Source organism: Chroicocephalus ridibundus, chromosome 6 (assembly GCF_963924245.1).
Source record: "Chroicocephalus ridibundus chromosome 6, bChrRid1.1, whole genome shotgun sequence".
Classification (NCBI taxonomy): Eukaryota; Metazoa; Chordata; class Aves; order Charadriiformes; family Laridae; genus Chroicocephalus; species Chroicocephalus ridibundus.
In genome coordinates this window covers 11,724,993-11,746,886 of record NC_086289.1, presented here as the reverse complement: position 1 = coordinate 11,746,886, position 21,894 = coordinate 11,724,993, and the positions used below count along the sequence as shown (strand labels likewise).

At 44.9% G+C, this 21,894-nt stretch overlaps 1 protein-coding gene across 1 annotated transcript in view; it reads left to right on the top strand.

Moving 5' to 3' along the window:
• Positions 1–13,311: 13,311 nt before the first annotated feature.
• The window catches only part of SMC3 (structural maintenance of chromosomes 3), a 29,590-nt gene continuing 21,007 nt past the window's right edge, over positions 13,312–21,894 (top strand). The window contains exons 1-7 of the mRNA XM_063338273.1: positions 13,312–13,464; positions 17,686–17,761; positions 19,332–19,370; positions 20,194–20,261; positions 20,628–20,699; positions 20,885–20,964; positions 21,554–21,632. Coding sequence (XP_063194343.1) covers positions 13,450–13,464; positions 17,686–17,761; positions 19,332–19,370; positions 20,194–20,261; positions 20,628–20,699; positions 20,885–20,964; positions 21,554–21,632 — 429 coding nt within the window. The 5' untranslated portion in view covers positions 13,312–13,449. The remainder of the gene's footprint in view (positions 13,465–17,685; positions 17,762–19,331; positions 19,371–20,193; positions 20,262–20,627; positions 20,700–20,884; positions 20,965–21,553; positions 21,633–21,894) is intronic.

The following is a 21,894-nucleotide window of genomic DNA, read 5'->3' as shown; positions in this document are numbered from 1 at the left end:
GTAAGGAGGTAGAAGAGAAAGGTAAGCATCACTGGGTTCTTTGCTGAAAGCCTCCAAGGTGCATCTCTATGGAGGGGAGAAGGTGAGGGGGAGGATTGTTTTAAACAGTGACATGAGTCATGGTGGCGTCACTTCCCAGCAGCCGGGCCGGCACTTCTGTTTTGATTCACGCATGTTTTATATAAGATTTGCCATCTTGCTGAAGATGAAAAATCTGAAGTAGGCAAGGCCCCCACTTCCTTCCTGAGCACATGCCACAGGATGCTGCATGCCCATGGGCCACCCACGAGTGTCACACCAGGGACGAGGGCATGTGGGCAATGCTCATCTTTTCACTTTTTTTAATGAATAAAAGAAAAAAAAGAAAAAATTACTTTGAAGTGCCAGCATCTCAGAGCCATTTCATATCCCATTTCAGCTGGGAGTTTTTCGGTTCTTTCTGGCTCATCACTGCACCACATTTATTATTGACATTTCCAAGTTAATCGAGTTGAAAAATTTATGGTAGATGTCTGGGTTACAAAGCCCTGTGAGGTTTGTCTGTTTGTAACTGCTTGCCCCCAGGGAAGCAAATCTTGCAGGTGAGATGCTGTCATTGGTGAAGAGCCTTGGATTTCTTTTCTGTGTCGGCAGGGGGGACACGGCAGCAGCCCTGCCTGGGCTCCGGGAAACCTGAACACAAGAACCAGCAGCCAGGGAGGTGAGGCAGGTGATCTAATAACATCAGATAAACTAATTTTCAAAGAGCTATGATTGGTCTGGAAAGCGCTCCTTGGAAACCCATGGCCAGTTGCAGTGAAAACCCTTCTCAGCCCCCACAAGCCCTTCCAGAGTAGAAAGGCTGGTAGGCTTAATGAGAGGGGCCCCATGGAGACCTACAACATTGACAGAAACAGATCAGCCAACAGCTCTCATTAAAACAGCATAAAAGCCCTTCTGGGGGAATGACCGACTTTGTTCCTCAAGGATGAGGAAGCTTAAACCCTCTGCAGAGCCGACGGTGTTTGCCATGGGAACCTGCAGAGCAGGAGGCAGGGGGCTGAAGGGGTTAATGGAAGGACTGCTGCGGGCCTTGGCAGATTTGACCACAGCAGCTGGAAAAGATCACAGGCCAGGCGGAGGAGACGGTATTTAGCAGAGAGGGAAGGCAGCTGCTCTGGTTCTGGAGAGGGCCTCTGACCCTGGGCTTTGGCATGGTGTGTTGGTGGATAGCGTTGGCAGAGGGAGATGCTGGCTGGGATTCAGCGAGGACGGAGGGCCAGAGCCCTGCGGGAGCCTGAAGAGAGGTGGTTGTCGTGCCTGGGCACAGGAGCCTGAAGTTTGCGCTCCTGCCCATGGCATGGTTCCCCTCTGCTTGGCTAGTCCTACCCCTGCAGGCCCCGGCATCCAGGGCACAGTGGGATGCAAATGCTGCCTCCCGGAGGAATGTGCTCGTGTGCTGGTGCCTGTTTTGCTGTTTCAGTGCTAATGCAAGACCTCAGCCCCCAGCTCAGCTCTTCCCTTGGCCGGCTTGGCAGATCCTACCTCTCTGAAGGGCCATCACAGATATTTGACCGCAGGGCTCTGGTGTCACAGTACCTGCTCTCCTCCCTCCCTGCCCATGCTGCTCCCACAGTGGGAGGAGCTGAGGACACCAGCGTGTGAAGGTGAGTGTGACAAATCACGTTGGCACCTACCTGGGAGATGGGATGTGTGAGTTTGAACCCGCATGGGCAGGGCAGGAACCTTGTTTCTCTGCTTCCAGACATCAGCAGACAACGACTACCTCCATCCTTAGGGAAAGGAACAGCTCTGACAGTGTTTTGTATCGTTTGTGTGCTGAGCAAGTTCACCAGATCGGGTTGGATGGAAGGTTTAGGGAGCTTTTATAGCCCAAATGGGCTTGGGTTTGGGTAGCTCACTCCTAGGGATGGAAGTTCAGATCAGGCAGTTGCGTGAGGAACGTTAAAGCTGAAGGATGGGGGTTGATAGTGGGGGCTGAACTGGCTGGCTCAATGTGCCTGTGTCCATCTGCCAGCTAAGCCTGGCAGAGGAACAGGGATCTCAAAAACAAAGTTCTGATGGAAAGTAGAGACCTGTGTAGCTGTAACAGCAAGGGGAAGGCTATAGCAGGATTCTTTCAGCCACCAGCAAATGCAAGTGTGGGAAAGATGCCAGGAATGCTGAACCCTTAGGCAAAGCTTTGATTAGAGTTTATCCCTTATGATACCTGAATCCAAAGGAGATGAGAGGAAATGTCACAGAAAAGGGGATTTTGCAGGTTCTGCTACCCATGGAAGTGCTGGTTCAGGGCTGCCCTGGGATGTGAGCATCTCTCTCCATTGACACTCCTGGTGGTCCCTTGTGTCCTAGACTCCACGGTGTCACTCGGATGCATTTATTTCATACCCTGGTGTGGGACTGAAGAGGGTTTGTGCCATGTAGCTTTTCGTCCTTTGCTTTTAGGCTTGCAAAGAGCAGTCATGTTGCAAGCAGGAGTGCTGTTGTTGTCTCTGCTTTGCACAGGCTGCCTTTCTTTTCTGCCTCCAAGAAGAACAAACTCTTCAAAAAAACTGCCACAGAAAATATTTGTCTTTATATGGCTGCAAATCAGGTTGTGAAGAGATCTGGGGTGGAGGAGGGTGGGTGGGTGGGTGGTTTTTGTCCTTAAGTGTCCCTATGTGTTCTTTCAGTCCATACATTCGTTGGTATGAGATTTGCAGCCTATGCTGGTTACAAAGGCTTCTCCTGCTTCTCTGGTCAAAGGACTTTCCAAAAGGCAGAAATTACACCCTGACCAGTAAAACGCAGGTAAAATTCACCAACTCCATGGGGAGTTTATATTGAGGTGCCCATCTCTGAGCAGCACAAGGTAGGCAACTCTTCTTAGCTTCTTGCCTTCTGGTGGTGAGCTGCTTTTTTCAGGAAACAAAGCCTGAATGAACAAGGTATTCTGCAGGCGTTGTTATTTGTATGCTAAAAACAACACTTGCCTTCCCGGGAAGTCAAAGGTCCAAAAGTGCCTGTAACACAGCAAAAATAAGTGAGGCTCCAGGCATGGTGAAATTGACCCTCCATCTCCACTTTTCACAGCTTCATGTTAATTGGAGAGGAGACACGCTGCCAGCTCATTCTCTGGGGAGAAAAAGGCAGAAACCAATTTGCAGAGCCACATAAATATGGAAGTAGGATTTTTTTTGGCGTGGGAGGTGTTACCAGTACCACACATTATGGTTCTTTGGTTTTATCACATCGTAGGCTTTTACCGAGACATGAGTAAGTTTTCTAAATAAGGAATATGAAAATAGCTTGTGAAATAGGTTGAGTCATCGGAGAAAATCAAAAGAAGTTCTGACACTAGGGCCTCTGTTGTAAAGTCCTACTTTATTTCACCATTGTGTTATAAACTACGGGGTCACTTCAATCTGTTTATTTCAGCTTCAAAATTCAAAGTACTCTGACATCGAAGTAAGGCTTGCCAAATGGGTTCATTTTTCTATTAGTGTTGCATCCCTATGCATCCTGCATGTGAACGCTTGCAGGGAATGTAAAGGTTTCCGAGAGAAATGGCTTCTGTGGTTATAGCTGAAATGGTCAGCACTTCTTCCAGCTTTGTCTAGTTATTAAAGAGGATTTATGGCTCCTAGATACCCCTTTCAGGTAGTAGCCTACCCCATCCATGGAAGTCACTGGCTGTTATTTGTAGCTCCTGGGAATCCCAGCAGGACCTGTTGTGCTTTCTGTGCAAAACCAGAAAGCCAGTAACTCAAGACCAGGAGTGACCACGGTAGTTAGAAAGGGAGAAAGAAGCACAAAGCCCCAAAGGGACAGCATTGCCCTAGGACTCTTTTATTTCTGTCAGGGATTTTTTTGCCTACTCCATAATAGGACCCATGCTGGGGAGACCACTGGTGGAAAGCACCTCTAGGAGAAAAGGGTGCACGGGATCCATGGGACCCATGGGACATGCTGTATATGAGCAGAAGTGGGAAGCCCCTGTAGTGTAAATCCTAGGGCTACATGGCACAGGGGTCCCTGCCCCAGCCCAGGCTCGCTGCGATCACACCTGGGATTTCAGAACAGGCAGCACATAAAGGTGTCTGATCTGCTGGGACTGTTAGACACTCAGAACTGACAGGAAAACTGATAAAGGCCTCAAATCCCTTTGGCGTAACCATTTTTCCAGACTTGGTTTTACTGAGCTACTCCTGTTAGTAAAGTTACTCACATAAGTAAGTGTTCATCGAACAAGCCTTAAGACTCCCAAGGGAAGCAATAATGTAGTTTTTCATGGGCTCTTTTGTGTGTGTGTGTGTGTGAATAGTGGTTTATTCCTGTCACACAGATACTCCATTTCTGAGATTCCTTTGTAAAGCAGACGGCATTTGATAGTGAGTCATCTCTTGTTATTAAATTGCCCATACATTGCAAGCTGCCTCCAGGCCCTGATCCAAAGCCTATTGCCTTCAGTGGGGAGGATGCTCCTGAACGCAACGGGCTTTGGACCAGGCCCTGGGTGAATCTTTATGTTAAATCTTTATTTTAAGGAACGGATTGTTCTAATTGGAACTAAACTTAATGCTGCATCAAAATGGAATATGAGGTCTGCAGGACTGAAACTGGAACAACGGGTGTATCCTCTCTGCTCTAATGCCTCCAATCATGTTAAGCCAAGTTAACTGGAAAATCAATTGACACGAATTCCAGCATGACCATTAACTGCCATCCGGCTGGGGCCTGAGAGGCTGGCCAAGATGAAGCAGATTTCTAACAGGGATAGAGCAGAACTGTGTGTATTCGTCTCCTAGAGATGCTTTCAACTCATGGTCTCCCCAGCAATGCCCACGGTTGCCCCAAGTAATTACTGAGGCTAAACGAGAGCCGGTGGGGTCAGGCAGTCTGGGATCGATTGTGGGCTCTGCCCTTGGCACTCCAGGGGAAGCGATGCAGCTGCTCTGTGCACTCCTGCTGGCACAGCCGCATTTCTCAAAAGCATAAAGGAAATGAGTGAGACCTGGACTGACCGAGCTGACCAGACAGACCCCTTGAGTATATAGAAAAGGATTGTAGCAGCAAAACCATGTTTTCCGCAGCACAGCTCATTTCTCCTGCAGAGGATGTTTCTGCTCTGTTCGTACAAAGCGGAGCTTTGCTGATGTGGCTTTGCTCACGCAAGAAGCATTTTGCTGCTAGAGTGGACCTGAATTTCTCTCTAAATGTTTCTCACAGACTCGTCCATATGTCTCTGCATCCTGCCTTGCATCAGGGATAATGATATCGATCTCATTCTGAGAAAGGCATAAAGCTTTCTTCATATGTTTGCAAGGCACATTAGACCCACAGACAAAGGCTACCCTGAGCACAAAATCTCGTTACCATGATGTATTTATTGTACTGTGCTTGTGAGGCCATATGTTCCATATTACAAGACAGAGGTTGTTCTTCCCCTCCCACCCCCCTCCCAGGATATAACATTTTACTTGGTTAAAAACAAAAGCAATCAGGCAGCACTTTCAGACAACCACCGCGGGGTCGAGCAGCCGCTCTGCCAGGAGGCAGGCGATGGGAGTCCTGGGTGGGTGGCAAGAAATCTGCGTGCTACCAAGAGCTAAAGCATCGACATGGTTCACTTTACTAAACCCAGCTGTGAAGAGCAGCTGTTTTTCTGGCAGTCAGCGTGACATACGCAGGCGGATATGCTCGAGAGAATTGATCAGGGGCCACCGGTGGGAAGAAGGGAGAAGGAGAGGGTATGTTGTTCCCTGTGCTACTAAGTGCTAAAGTGGCTCCTGGCAGTTCTGATTACCGAACCCAGCTGCGAGGAGCTTTTCTGGACTTCAACGTGACATCTGACGGGATTACACCTCAGCCGTGTGCATGGGGAGGAAGGGGGAAGCACAAGGCTTCCGCGTAACCAGCTACTCCTCTGCTTGATGCTCTGGTTTGTGGGATCCTGGGGGAAGGTCATCAGGACAAGTGGAGGATGTCTGCAGGCGTCAGGAGAGGCAGGCGGCCAAGAGGACTCAGACAGTGTTCCCATCCCGGTTTCTCGGTTTGTCTTACCATTTCCTTCTCTTCAGGCCCCCTCCAGGAGGGAGCTGAGGACGCCACATGAGGCAGCGGGTGCAGGGAGACAGGGCAAAGGGAGATCATGTAGAATAAACGGCAACATGCTTTGCTGGAGGGCTGGAAAAAATAAAAAAGATGCCCATTATCTGGACAGAACTGTGAAAAGCTTCACCGGTGAAGCCTGCCAGCTTGGGTATGATAGGAGAAGGATGTCCTGCTGCCCCTTGGCTCAGCCTGGGAAGAGCCTGAGAAATGCTGAGCGCTAATGCTGAGCAGGAGGGAGGTCCAAGATAATCCCTGGGGTAGTGGTTTTAGTTTCCATGATAAAGCTGGAAGTTATCTTTGCTGTCCTTTGATCTTCAAAGGACAGGAGGAAATTTCACACACAGGGGAGGCCACCCGGTGTCAGGTGAAGTTGCTGCAGCTTGTGAAAGTCGGCCAGATGCCATAAGGCCAGCAACTCACCTGCCTTAGTGTGAAAATGCCTTGCAGACAGGAGTCTGCCTTTTCCTGGGGCTGGTTTTGGTGCCCTGGTTAGAAAATCACATTTGTTTATGGATCCGGAGGCTGCAGAGGGATGGCTGAAAGAGGGAGCAAAACCCAATTCTGACGTAATTCAACAGTTTGGATGGGTATTACTTTGTTGGATGGATGTGGTCAGCCAAAATAATGATTTTTGTCCTAATGTAATTACAAAATTACCACAGCTGCCTCCTTCCAGGGTGCTAATGAGGAGCAGAGGCAGAAGGAAGGGGATTTTTTGGTGTCTCAGGATGCACTGTGGAAGTGAGATGTCCAGTCTGGCATCTCTGACAACATAATTTTCTCTGAACCAGCCACAAAGACTGAAAAAGCTACCCCAAAATGAAGTGTCACAGCTCGCAGACCAACGCGAGCGAGCTCTGCCCCTTGCCCTGCAGCCTGTGACCACACATGCTGAGCACAGACATTCAGCCCCTTCTCCGCATCCACCCGCCGGTTCCCCCGGGGAGTCTCTGTGGCCCTCGGTTAGTCTGTGTCCTGGCACTGCTGGGAACGGGTTGCAAAATATCCCTTTGGTCAATGATATCATCCAACCAGCAACACCTCCGGGGCTGGGACAGGCACCACCGCTTCCCCTCGGTCCCTCACCCACTCTTTCATGACGGCAAATAATCAGCCTTTCTGCGGACGCAGCTTCAGAGCAAGCAGCCATTCCTGCAGATGGGATGCATATATTTATGTCTGCGTGGCTCTCTTACTGCCAAGATCGTTTTTACTGCTCACTTGAACACGAGGAGATTCTTTGGAAGTAAAATTGGCCGTTGTTAATTCACCTCCTGATCTCCGAGGCTCAGGCTGCTGTCTCAGCTGGCGATCTTTCACCTGGCGTTTGGGATTAGGCAGGTCTTCAGGCATCACCCTTGCTTATGATTTATTTTGATGAGAACCAGTTGATCCTGTCCTCCCAGGGCTGTCCCCGAGCCCTATCGGTGGACGGGCAGGTGTGTCCCGTCCCTGTCCCTCCTCCCAGGGAATGTCATGCAGCCCCCCAAAAGCAGCCACCCCCCTGCCCTGATGCCCGTGAACTGGTGTGGACCCAGCCCCGCTCCAGGGCAGCCCCCACTGAAGCCAAAGAGGTGCTGTGGGCTACCACCCTCACTGCTGGGGCAGACGCCAAATGCAATGGCTCTGCAGGGTCCAGTATCCCTGATATGCTTCTGCTTCACACCTGACCTACCTGAAAACAGATCTGGGGGTGCCCTCCAGCATGGGTGACCCCATAAACAGCCCACGGCAGGGCTCTTCCCTTGTCTGGGGATTAAAAAAAAAGAAAAAAACACAGAGCAATGGTTTCTTTCACAAAATTTCCAAAGAGCTTTGTTGCATCAGAGCAAAGAAAAACAGAGATGGTTTCCACCCTTTGGCAGGACGCAGCCCCTCTCACCCCACGCCGCCTGCCGGCAGACGTCCCGGCACAGCACCCGCCTGTGTAACTCGTTTTGTGTGTGTGTGTGATGGCTTGCTTTATAAAATTAGCAAACCAAGGAAAATTAACTCAACCACAACCACATTTTATTCACAGAGAGGGTCACCTGAAAGACGGTGAGCAGAACCACTGCTTTCTCTTAATAAACCTGTAGCAGGTTCATTCATAATAAAATGCATCTTTTTTAAAAGGGACCTTTTTCTATTGTTCATTTTATGCTTTTGTTTTACCCTGCCCTCTCTTCTTGACAAGCACATTAGCTTTCTTAGAAAATTGTTGGATTAATGGGTTTATGGATGAATACTTAACAGTCAACAATAATTATTTACATCTACACATTCAAAGGATCACAAAAATCAAGTGAAACTTTTTTTAAAAAAAAAGAAACGGCCTGACTGTTTTGAGTTGTTTAAAGTTAATAGAAACAGAGTTGGAAAAGAAAACGCAAAAAAAAGATTCCAGTACTTTTCAGGGTCGGTGGAGCACCCACCGTGAGGAAAATAACGGGAGAGCTTGGCAGGTCCCCTGGGGCCTGGCAGGATGGCTGCCCTTCCACCCCCAGTGGCTTATAAAACTCACGGCAGCCTCCTGGTGGAGAAGAGCTAATGATCTGCTGGCGGTACCCACTAATGACCTGATACCATTACCCACTGCCTGGCTGCCACCCGGGGCTGAGCAGCTACCGCTCTGCTCTCCTCCTCTGGGAAGGAGCTTGGGCCAGCAGCACCGCATCACTCCCGAGTCACGGGAACAAGCGCTGTGGTCACCACTGATTGCACTTTGTGTATAGGTAGACAAGATGCCTTATGGCATATCACTGCAGGGAGCAGGGGTGTCCGCTGCCTGCCACAACATCGGCACCAGAGACCAAAAAGAGCAAGAAAAGGGTCTGCGGCTGGTGGAAACTGGTGCCCACCATTGCAACACAGCTACCACTGACTAACGCCCTGCAGCCAGCACCTGAACCTGTAATTACACCCACTCCTTATCAAACAGAGCTTTTTAAGGGTCTTGCAGGCTCGGGGCTTCCTCTTCTAAGTTTTTTGACAGGCAGTTGCTCACTAGCAAAGATAGAGGCATTTCTGCAGGTTTTGGTGAGGGGTCAGTGTCTTGTATTGTCAGGCACAGGTGCGACCATGGGGCTTGAGAGCAAAAGCGTTCTGTAACTTTGCCCAAGAGAAAAAATTTTCTTGGAAAGGAAACCTATGTGTGGCTGGCTTGTGAGTTTTTCAGAGTAAGTGCTTCTTGTTCCTTGAAAGCCTGGTGGGTTGAGTGCACTGAGACCGATGTGCACGCCCAGGGCTGTGGAGAAAGGGCTGGTTTCTCTCTCTTCACCTGCTAGAAGCTCTGCTGCATTCAAAGGCGAGAAAGATGCTCAATAGCCTCGCTGCTGTAGGATCTGTGCTTGAGCTGGGTGGTTTCGGAGGAGAGATATTCTCGGCTGGCTCACAGTTACCTTGCTTGACCTTGGGCAAGATACTTTCTCACTGCCTTTGTGTCGCAAGCTGAAATCAGAATATCAGACTATCTGGTTGTGTCTTCAGAGTGCCATTAAACACCCGTTTCTTCTAACCAAAGCCCAGGTCCCCGGTTTGCTCCTGAGATTCTGCTGCGACACCAACTTGAAGAAGTGTCCCCAGCAGAGCTCTGCCTGCCCTGCCACTTGCTACCGACTTCAAGTGATGAAGCACAAGTGATTGATGTGATGAGCCTATTGATTTCTACAGTAATTTAAAAAATGGCAGTAAATACCTCAGTGATTACAGCCATTCATTAATGAAAGCAGTCTATACACATGTTGTTTCACAACTGAAAGTGGTAATAAAAGAGGTTAATAATACACTTAAAACACTTCTTTTCCCCACAGTACTTTTAACATGTTTTTTCTAAGAAAAATTTTACTATCTGAGAAGGAAAAAAAACAAAAACAAAACTACAGACTTGAAATCACATCTATATCTTCTCACTAAGCTTGATGAAAGAAGTGCCTGAGGTATTTTTAAGCCGGTGAAGCCTAGATGAATTAAAGCAGCGTTCCCACTTTCTCTTTTCCAATGCTACTGTTTAATTCTAGCGTATTTATAGAAAAACACTGCTTATAAAGCAGGGCCATAGAAAATAAGCTCTGCAGCACCTACTGAAGTGAGGTGAACTCCACGCGTAGCAAGCACTGATTATATGCTTGCAGGTTCTGAATAACACATGCTGTTTTACTAGATGCCAGCTCTTTGCACTCCTACAGACACGGCAGCTTGACAGAATAAAAATGACACGCATCGCCCTGGGTTGGGTGCATATTTTCAGCATGGACTACAAAACCAAAAGAATAACCAAAAAAACATAACACCTACCCCACCCCAACCCTCCACTCCCTCCAATACAAAGCTCTAAAAGCTATGTGACAAAACCTGTATGCAGGGGCCTATGAATATATTTGAAACACTCTTTGAACCAGACAATCATTTGCCACTTCATCCTTAATGAATACACTTTGTATTTTTGCAAGCACATCACACTAGTGGGAGTGTTTGTTGTTGAAATATCACTGAGATATGATTTTATTCCTATGAATAAATATAACCAGGTGTCTGTGCACATCTGTACATACACATAAGTCATCTCCAAAGGGCAGGAGTATGGCTGTATATCCAAAGTCCTCAAGAGGGAATGAACACCTGAGGATAAAAAAGATCCCAGGACCTTATTTGTGCCTGTTCATAGTACAGAGGGTGATGCACTTCTTGGTACACTGCAACAACAGCAAGCTGCCTGGGGCACCAGACATGGACCAACAGGTTGTGGGATCTTCACTCTTAGAGCTTTGACTCAAGCCAGGGTTTTCAAGAGGACTTGGTGCATCCAGGCACAATAATGTCAGTGCAGTCAAGAGAAAAGGCAAAATTTTCCTCAGGTCATCGTCACCCTGGTGACTCTGAACCCCCTCTTTAAAGGAGGAAGATTAAATCCTTGCTCTGTGAGTCTATGATTAAGTGAAAATAAGTTTTTGAACCACAAAAACATGAGTCAAAGCATCCTGTACCTCTAAAAGCAGAAGACAAAGAGGAATGAACTTTAAAACCTGACAATCCAAAAATGTTTCCGTGCCTGCTACTGCCCTGAGAAACAGCGATGGGTAACACAGGGTGGTCCTTCTACCCTCAGTCTTCAGCAGGAGGAGAAGGCTGTTGTGAGGAGATATCCCAGCTGCTTGTGACAAAACCTCTGCTGACGTGTTTCAGCAGAGGTCAGACTGTGCTGCCTGCTGTGCGGTGCCAATGGAGTCCGAAATCCATAAAACATGTTGCTGTTTTCTCCCACCTGAGTGCTTCATGGGGTGATTTTGAAAATTACAAGTTTAAATGTTTAGACAGAATGTTTAAATCTGTGCGACTTATTTACATGCAAATATTAACACAAACGTGGATGTAAAAAATTCTTTTAACCAGGTATAAGATTGGTTCAGTGTATTGTGAGGAAAAGTGGGGGATTCGACTTCCCTTTCTTTTTTAAACTCTCCTCTCCCCGCTGCCAGTGAGTCCCCTCGGATGGGCTGGGACCCGAAGTACTGGCATCTGTAATTCACTTTGCCCCGCAAAAAGCGAAGAGTAAATTCCATCACACAGACCAATCCCAGAAAGATGTCGTGAGATTCATTTAAGGATTTAAAATTCCCCGAAACGGAAAGGGATTTTGAAAACGCAAATGGAGAAAATATTTTTCCCCCAAGTGCTGTTAAACTGAGCTTTTAAAAAGTAAATGCAGAACAGTTAGGCAGGAAATTTTCATTCTGAATTTGTTTGTGGAGCAACCATTGAATGCTTTTGTTTTTTAAGCACTGTGTTTTCTGAAGAAACAATGAAGCATTTCTTTAAAGGTGCAGGCAAAATCTGTTCCAATAGCCTCCTGATGGGCCTTTGGTAAAAAACCATTTCATTAGATGGCAGTCAAGAATGGCTGGGAATGGGGAGATTTTCCTGTTAAGCAAGGAAGTAATTCATCCACCTGTTATTCTAGGAGAGGCAGGAACTAGACCGTTGTTTAAATCTAATTTTTATTACTGTTAAGAGGACCGGTAAAGGAATTCCATCGCGTGTATAGAAATGCTGGCTACAGCTGCATTTTTGAAGGAGTACTGTCAAATTGAAAATTGCGTTTTCTCCGAGATGTCGTGCCCCTACTGTTGTCACAATAACACCTGAAATTACTGCAACCGAAAGCGATTAGGAGAAAATTAATGTTTCTCTTCCTTCAGTTTGCTTGTTTTGTGCGTTTGACAGCTTCTTTGGGGAGCCGAGCGGTGGCTCTCTGGGAGATAAAGGAGCGGGTACAGACTCGGGATAATCTTCACGTTTTCCTGGGAACATTTCGCACCATTCCTGTCACTCACCTCACCCGCACTTCGCCCAGGCTGTTGGTGGCGGCCGCAGGGCTGGGCCGAGGCCCGCCGTGACGCCCGGGCCCCGCAGCCACCCCTGTCCAACGCCACTTCGTGCCACCTCACTGGAGGGACCGGAGTGGACAGACTGGGAAGAAAGAGGAAAAAATAAGTGTAAATAAGCTAAAAATTGGAGAAGGGACGGAAATCCACAGCTCATGGCCCTGCGCTCCCGGCCCTGTGCTGGGACTCGGGCAGGCAGGCCAGCCTGCTGGTACGGCACACGGGGGGGCAAGGGGGCACGTTAGGGCCCAGCTGCAGGCCCTAATGCTGCCAATTCCGCTTTTTTATTTTTAATGGATATATATACTTTTTTTTAGATCCTCGAACAAAAGGATTTAAGATCAAGGTTTTATTTGACGTTCCGTGTGTGCACTTTTACTGCCCCTCCGCCTCGGGAGAGGACAGGGCACGGTGCACACGGCGCTTCTCCCAGGGGTCAAATCCCCACCGTGTCCCGTGTCCCCCGGCCCGACAGCGCCCCCTGCAGGCGCGGCGCGCAGCACCGCTCCCGCCCCGCCGGTCTCCCCCGCTCGCCTTACACTTGCCTTTGGCGCCCAACCCGCCCCTCAGGGGGAGAAACCACTTTTCCCAAATCCCTGGGGGGACCCCTACCGCGAGGGAAGGCCGTGTCGCCCGCCTTCTCCACCTCAGAGAACCTTTAAAAGGCCAGTGAGACCTTTTAGCTGAAACAAAGGGGACTCCCTACTGTCCCTTGCGGTGTCCCTTCTTCGGCTGAGCGGGGGCGAGTTCTCTGCCTGGCACCTCCCCCTCCACCCCGTGATGAATGGTTGGCGCCGGGTCGGTCTGGGGGAGGCTCTGCCGCCATTTTGTTTGCGTGAGGGGTGAGCGGGGCGCTGTGCCGGCAGGTCTGGGGAGGCTGAAGGGGCGGGAGGAGGCGGCGGCGACCCGCGGTCGCATCGGGAAGAGACGGTGAGGGCGGGCTGAGCGACGGCAGGAGGCACCGGGGCGGGCGCCTCCCCCATCCTTCGCAGACATGTACATCAAGCAGGTAAGGCGGCGGGGTCTAAACAGCCCGCCTTGTGCGGTGCGGCCTGGGCCTGGCCGGGTCGGTTTGGCCCGGCCTGCTCTGCCCCGGCGCTGGCGGGGTCTTCGACCTCAGGGCGAGCGGTAGAGCCAGGTCCCGGCCTGCAGCAAGAGGCCCGCTGTCTGGTGGCGGGTCCGAAGGCCTTTGCTTGGTTCGCCGCTGTCCCGGGGGGGAGACTGCGGCCCTTTTTGAGGGGGGATGTCCCTGGCCCAGCCACGGAGTGAGTCCGCCGTGGGGGCTGGCGGGTACCTTTCCTCCCCCGTTCCTGCGGCTGGTTTCATTCATTGCAGGTGTGAAGTGGGGCCGGGGGGAGGCCCTCTTGGATGCGGGACTTGTTGGTGGGCTCTGTGGGCACCCTTTGGACGGGGGACACTGCTGTCCTGGCCCTCCGGGCGACGTCCGCCCCAAGGGCGGGAGGCTCGTACCCACGCGGGGCTCCTACTCAAACACGGGGCCCTCAGCTGTCAGGCGGCATCTTTCGGCTGGCGAAGTTGTGCGTTCTTTTATTTTTTACTTTTTTTTTTTTTTTTTATTATAAGTCTACATGCGGTTTCAGTGGGGAAACGTGACTGTATTTGGGGTTTCAATTCAGACTGGTTCTGTCTGTCCGCTCCCCCGGGAGAAACAACAGTTACTGTTTGCATTGGGGTGATGCCTTAGGCCCCCGGGCGTGGACCATTTAACCTGTTATACTTCATCCTTGACAAGCAATCTACAGCTAACGTTCAGTTAAAAAGAAAGACCTCGTGTGGATCCTTTCCAAACAGTTTTTAAGGTTGAGGCGATCACTAATGTTAGTTCTGTAGTGTATCCCTGCAGTCGTATTGCATAGTATATTGCACAGTTTGGTTAAATTTTTATGGCTGCTTTCATACTATGCGTGTTTATAGAATGTATGTTCATACAAAGCCTGCTAGGATTCTCATTTCTCAGAGGACTAAAAATTTACCTGGCTTTCAGACACCGTAGGGATGTTATTATTAAGAAGAATACTTTATCGTGTTTGAAAGTGCATGTTCTACACAGAAATCAGGTTTTCATCAACTGCTTGGCCGACTAGGGAGCGTTTAAAATGCCTTTTGATCGTGTTTTAGTAAATTACTCTGTCATTGCAGGTGCGCACATTGCTTTGAAGTCGTTCAGTAAGAATTCTTGTTCTCCAGATTTGAATTGTACAAAAGTAAACACTAGTGAAGATATTTAGAAAGATACATAGAATCAGAGTAAGAAGTCCAAATTAACTCAGAAGAGGGAAAATGAGTTTCATCTGGAAAAAAAGAAATTTAGGTGGTTGATAACCAATACTGTGTTCTAGGAGCTATAGAAGAGAGCATCACAAGTGTGAACATGAGAATAAAACGGCTGAGAGGGAATTTGTTTCCACCAACATTCCATATTTTGTTGCTTCCCAGAAATCATTCCTGGAGTTTAAAGGTTAAAACTGTTAAAGTCTTAATCCGAGGCTATACAAGGCAATAAAGAAGTTACGGTGTTTCAGAATATGTAGGATGGATGAACTGAGAAGCAATCTAGAAAAAAAACAACTTTGAGAGTGAGGGAAACGGTGTGCAGAGTCTGCCTGTGTCAGTCTTGTGGTGCCTGAGTATGTGGGTGGTAAAAGTTTGTGCTTCTGTAGTAATATCAAAGAAGTGATGATTGATTGTTTTTTACCTTGTTGTAGAGGCTTTCAGGTTCTTATGAGAATAAAGTAGATTAGTTATTCCAATCTATATGTTTTTAGAGTATTATAGGTAAACTGTAAAAGTACTAGAGACCAAATATTTTTCCCCATTCTTTTCCTTCTCGAAATCTGGTGAATTTGAAAAGCAGCATTGTTTGCCAAGTGTTGTTCGTGGGTTTTGGAGTTTTTGTATTTTTTTCTTTTAATTTTATTTATTTTTCAAAATCGGGATGAGTGAATGTAGTTCCTGTGGCTTCGAGTTGGTGGCAAGACGTGATTTGCTGTTCCACTTTTTTCCTTTGAAAGCCACTGGTATACGGAGGCAGAGCTTGCTATTACTGTGAAAGTCTCCATCTGGTTTCTTAGGTGAGGTGGGTTTCTGTGTTCACAGCCGTGGTGACTGGATAGTCTTCAGGTAATATGTTGTCTTAACTTTGCTTTCTGTGGTTTGGTCCGTTACATTCTGAAATCCTTAATGACTTCCAATACAGTTGCTTTGGATTTAGATCTGAATACAGTGCAGGTACTTAATGAGAACTGTGTCTTGCCCGAGGAGAGGAAGCATAGACAGCTGCAGTTCAAAAAAGGTTTAGGTAGGCAAAATGTTGGAGGAAGTGGCAGACTATTCCTTTTCCAAAAGAACTGCTGTTGCTTAGATCTGATGCTTGATGGTCAAGGATTAGTAATTTTCTGCCTATCCATATTCTTAACTTCAGATTCCAGTAATGAAATAATTTTGCAAAGAGGATTTGATAAGGAAAATGTACTGTCTTAGAAGAGAACGACTCTGTGATTTCTGACTAGTAGTTAGTTAATGTCTTTTCGGTTTTATTTCATTTGAATTTTTATAAACGCGAGTGTTTGATTTGCTGTCTGGCATGGCATTTTCATTCACTGTTAGTGAGATGGTTTTAATCCATGAGGAGTTTTCTGTGATAATCCTCGATAATGGGCTGTCGCGTTGTGGGAGAAAGACTTAAGACCAAACTTGACACGAATAAATCAGAGCGCTTTCTTTTTCTGGTCTTTTGTCTAGGAAATTTTATGGGCAGGATTTTTTTCCCCACCGTTTGTATAGCGTGCTACTGGAATATGACAGTATATGAATATGGTTCTGAAAGTAATTGTATCTTGAATGCTTAGGTATACGGTTAATGTAGGCTTTTGAGATAGGGTGAAAATGGCTTGCTTTAATGTTTACTACTTCTAGTCTTTCTGCAGTTTTTCATGTGATTCTTGGATACCAAGTATTATGCTTATCTTCTGGAACATGGGCTATTTTAATGCTTGAAGATGTGAGAGAAGAGATGAAGTGTTCAGAAAAATAGAAAATGGTGATGGGGTCATAGAGCTTACAAAACAAAGTCTAAATAATTTCACATTCTAGACCTCAGCAGTAATAATATTGAGAAATATCTTGTAAGATGTTTTGCTGTCTCCCTATAAAAGTAATTATTTATGATAGTTATAATAGTGAAACATTGGCATTCTTCTAACAGCATCTTGCTTCTGCTGGGGTATAGCTGGGCAAAGGATGTAATGATTAAATGTCAACTCTAGTAGTCCTTTTCTAAGTGTTCTTGCTGAAAGATCTGCAAACATAAAAGCTTTTCAGGTGGCTGCTGTCTTTCTGATATCTTACTAAGCAGAGCAAAGCTGCTGTGTAGTCTTGCAGCACGGCTTTAACTTTTGGAAAATGTTGCTCAACGCTGGAATGTCCATGCTGGAAGTTGGATCAATTTCAGTGCTGTGCAGAACTTCTGAAGTATTGGGATATTATCACTCTGTAACTTGTATGTTACTTGTCCTGGCAAACCTTCAAGTCACTACTGAAATTGGATAGTTGAAATCTGACATGCTGCTTCTAGATGACTGTTCGCTGTGTGGCTTCTGAAGTTAATTGTGTAGGTTTGTATTTATTTGTCTATTTAGGAAGTGAATTCACTAGAGCCAAGGCAGCTTGCTTTTCTACTTCTCCCTTTAGGATGCACAGTAAAACAAAATGACTGTATTGCATGTAAAGAAGGTAGAGTCTGGTGTAGTTTTTGCAGTCTGCAATAGCTTTACTTGGAGAATTTGCAAACAGAATTCTTATGCTGTATGTGGATTGCATTATAAAAACTAAGTCTGTCCCTACTAGGATAAGTGCTGGTTATATTGGGGTTTTCTTTCTTGTATGTAATATTTAATGCAAATACATCTTTTTGTGTAGTCTTTTTTACAAAAAGACTCTCAGACTCTCGTTCACTGTGCTTTGGCCTTTGTAAGTGCCAGGATCTCCTGTGATGTGGAGAGAAAATCTGTCTCTAAAGTGATGCTTAGGTGAGGGGCAAGTTTTATGATGTAAGTTGCTGATCTTCAGCTAGAAGGCTGAAATGCGTAAGAGAAGAGCAGGGGAAATCAAGTGTATTGTAATTGATGTAAATATTCTGTAAAATCTTATAGTTAAAACCCTGCCCAAGAACAGACAGAACCTTGTTAAAATAACTCACCCTTCTCAATAGGTAATCATTCAGGGCTTTCGAAGCTACAGGGACCAAACCATTGTGGACCCATTCAGCTCAAAACACAATGTCATTGGTAAGTTCTGATACTTGTCTTTTAACACTAACTAGAATTGTGTTGTTATCTTGGATGACGTTCACATTACAGTCCTTTAGTCTTTAATATTCTTACATTTGACTATATTTTCTGTTTCAGAAGCTTCTTTACAGTTGTCTGTAACAGGTCACAAGGTGTATTCTGCTTAGAGTAAAGTAATGCTAACATTCAATTTTGCTGTGACAACAGTATGTCAGAGTCTTCAGAAATTGAGTGAGTTCTGTAAACTCCTTCATATGTGCAGATCTCTGTATCAGTCAGACCCCCTTTAAAGGCTGTCCTTGCAGGAACAGCAGCAGAGAATTTGCATGGGATTTTTTTTTTTTGGTATGCAAGTGTGATCGTTCTTGATAAGTAAGCACAGTAACTACTATCAACTGCTGCAGAGAAAATGATCTTCTTTCATCTAGCTTTGGAGGAAGGAATTTCTTGAATGTGAACTGTCGAAAATATAAGTTTCAAAGTGTAGTTTCATGAATAACACCTAATTTAACAATATGTTATGTCCACCATTCTCCTGCCTCTTCCTATTTGTGCCCATGGATGCCTGGTCCTGCCTCTTCATTTGTATTGGTTTTAGTAGTTGTGCAGCAACTTTGAGACTGCTGACCTAACAGAAAACAGTCAATTGTGGACATAAAAACTTAGTAGCCAGGATTTACTCTGAGACTGGGAAAAGAGTGCATATGACTTCAATAACATGTCCTACTATGTAATATCACTTCAGCAGGTGCTAAAACTTTATCCAGGTACTAGTGTTGTTAAAAGGAAAATAAAAATAATCTGGCTTCACTATTTTTTGCCTTTTTAAAGAACCCCATAGCAATCCCAAGTAGTTTTGGGGGTGAGGTGGATCTGGAGTGCTTGTAGGCAGGAAAGGATGAAAAGCCTGGGATGCTCATTGCTGCTGGAAGGCAAGCAGTTTGAAATTAATACAGTAGGTGCTGATCTTAAGACACTGAGCCTTGCTGAAACACAACAGAATGAACACTGAGATTACTCTGTGTTAGTGTCGTACAATATTCTTGTACCTTTTTTTTAAATAGAAATAGTAGTCTTCCAGTGTTTTTAAAACAAAACATTGCTGAATTAGCAAGTGGAGTATTAAGACATTCGTACTCTACCTGAAGTTCATACAGTCAACCTGCATGTACAGGCAAGTGATTTCCTTTGGTTAAATATGAAAATTTGATGCTGAGGCCAGAAGAATTTGATATAGGCTTACTGGTTTCATCCCACCAGGAGATCAGTATTAAAAAGAAAAGGATGGGAATAAATAGGATTGGTTTAACCATTATTCTCATTGTGGAATAGTATTGAAGTTCGTAAGTCATTGTAATGTGTTTGAGTGGGGAAAAGGCTGCTCTCTTGTTCTCAGACAATGACTAAGTGATCCACCTACCAAGTTTGCCTCATTACCTTGAGATTTTGGTTGTCTGTGTTGTATTTGGGTTCTGTTCATGAATATTTATATGTAAAACTTAATGTACATTGCAATGTTAACTCGTGTCAACTTGAGGTGTGTAAAACTTTGTGTTTGAATTTTCAGTGGGAAGAAATGGATCTGGAAAAAGCAACTTTTTTTATGGTAAGCGTGGATTTCTTAATATAATAGCATAGGGATGCTGATGATACCGGGTTTCTTTGTTTTTGCCAGAAGTTGGTTTACCAAATATTCCTCCTAAACAAGACGTTGCAGATTGGTCATTACTTGACAATGATGAAAGGCAGATCTCAATGCACTTGTTTAATACTTAACCTTCAGGTTTTTACCCAGTATTTGGCTTCTCTTACTAAGGGCCTTCTCAGATTTTAAAATAGCAAAATAGCAATATTTACTGATTCTAAAAGTGACCCACCTTGAAATCTGACTGTGGTATTTGCAGTTACTTTAGACATTCCTAGTGGCTAAATATTAAGCTGATTCCGTAGCAGCTGTATGGTGCAGCTTATACAATCTTTTAGCATATGGTTATGAGGGAGATTTTGTGGAGTGGGAGCATCAGTGGAGGAGCAAAGATGCTAGTCAAAAGTGTTAGTGGCCTTTGTGTTGGTAGTCTTTATAAATTGCCAAGTGTTAAGTATTTTAGCAATTGTTTTTAACCTCACCTGTGTGCTATGTACTTGTAGAGGAAAGCTCATGAATCCCTACTTGTGCAGCATTGTTAATGCTTACGCAGTGAACTAGTAAGGTGGTGACAATGAGGCTTCAGAGAAATTCTAATATACAGCAGGCTGAGTAATAAAGATCCAGCAGATTAGGATTTTTAAAGAAGAAACATTGTAAGATATTAGCAGTGGCATGTTTGTACTATACAACAGTAAAACAGTGTATTTTGGGTTGAAGAAACTGCTGCAGATCTCCCTGAGGAAAAGAATAAATCTTCTGTTTCTTTACTATTTTATTACAGCAATTCAGTTTGTCCTCAGTGATGAGTTTAGTCATCTTCGCCCAGAGCAGAGACTGGCTTTGTTACATGTAAGTGAAGGTGTATAACAACAATACCAAAGAATAAACTAATGCATTTGAATGTTACTACAAAAATGGTAAATTGCTGAGCTGTGGATATTTTAAGCCAATTATTTTGGAAGCATCCTTAAACATTTATTGTTTCCCTTTGGCAAAAGGGATTTTTTTTACATTATGCTGACAATGCACACCAGTGAATGCATATCCAAGATTTTCAGAAATAAAAATATATGTAGTGGATCTTACATAGATGTTCTTGACTCTCAAATGCTTGGGTGGAAAGGGGAAATGGGATTGTCAGGGAAAATGGGAGATGAATGAGCTCAAAATCCTTCTAAGCTGGGAATTATCTAACTAAAATGTCTTCTTTCTTAGGAAGGTACAGGTCCTCGTGTCATTTCAGCGTTTGTGGAAATTATTTTTGACAATTCAGACAACAGGTTACCAGTAAGTTGAATACAGTACTTCAGAAATAGATGATAATTTAAGACTCTAGTATCTCAGTATTATAGAAGTCTTCAGTATGGTAACTGCTTTTGAATCAGTTCTGGTTAAAAGTGCCATAAACATTCTGGATTAGTTATACATAGCTACTGCAAACAGTTAAATTTACTGGGTTTTGTTTTCTTAAGATTGATAAAGAGGAAGTCTCACTTCGCAGAGTCATTGGAGCCAAGAAGGACCAGTATTTCTTAGACAAGAAAATGGTGACGTAGGTACTTCTTTTCCTTACCTGATTTAGACTAGTAGTATTTCTGTAAAAATCTCTAGTCACACAGAACACTTGGCTCTCTAGCCTGAAATAAATAAATTCTCATGAGTTCTGTGAGCAATACTAATTTAAAAGTGTACTACTGAATACCGGTAGTTTGACAGCACGGACATCAGTCGTTGTTCAAAGGCTTTGAATTTACAGTTTAATCCATTCATTAACGTGATGTTTAACTGCTTATATAATATTTCTTTCAGGGCTTTTTTTTTAAATAGAAGAGTTATACCAGACATTAGGTTGTTTCATATCCTTCCTTGCGATTTCTTTGACTGTATTTGCCTCCTCTTTTTTGCTTCAGAATACTTCTTCATCTCTTTCCAACGCTATAGTATTTTAGATATTTTCCATTTTTAGTCCTTCACTGCATTTTAGAAGTAGTTATTATCAAATAAAGAAGCGTCTTCAAACAGAGCATGCATTGCACACAGTGATTATAGTATGTGTTGTATAGTTGTGTTACTTTACTGAATTTTTACAGCTGTCACTTTTACTCTTAACTGTTTTTAATACATTCCCAATAACATTTCAGGAAAAATGATGTCATGAATCTTCTTGAAAGTGCTGGATTTTCTCGCAGTAATCCCTACTATATTGTCAAACAAGGAAAGGTAAGATTCTTTTTCACAATCACTATCAAGAGTATCGTATTTTCCTGAATGCCAAACTTAGTTCAGTTATTGCAGAACTAAGCCAAAATCCTATTTAGTTTGAAACAGTTCTTCTAGATGCTGTTCTTGCAAATATTATTGTTAAAACGTTTATGTCCATTATAAGAAAAAAAGTTTTAATATCTGTAATGTTGATATTTAGGAAAGTTTTTTTGTGGTAATTCTTGCAACAGTGTGCTTTTCTGTATACTTAAATACAAAG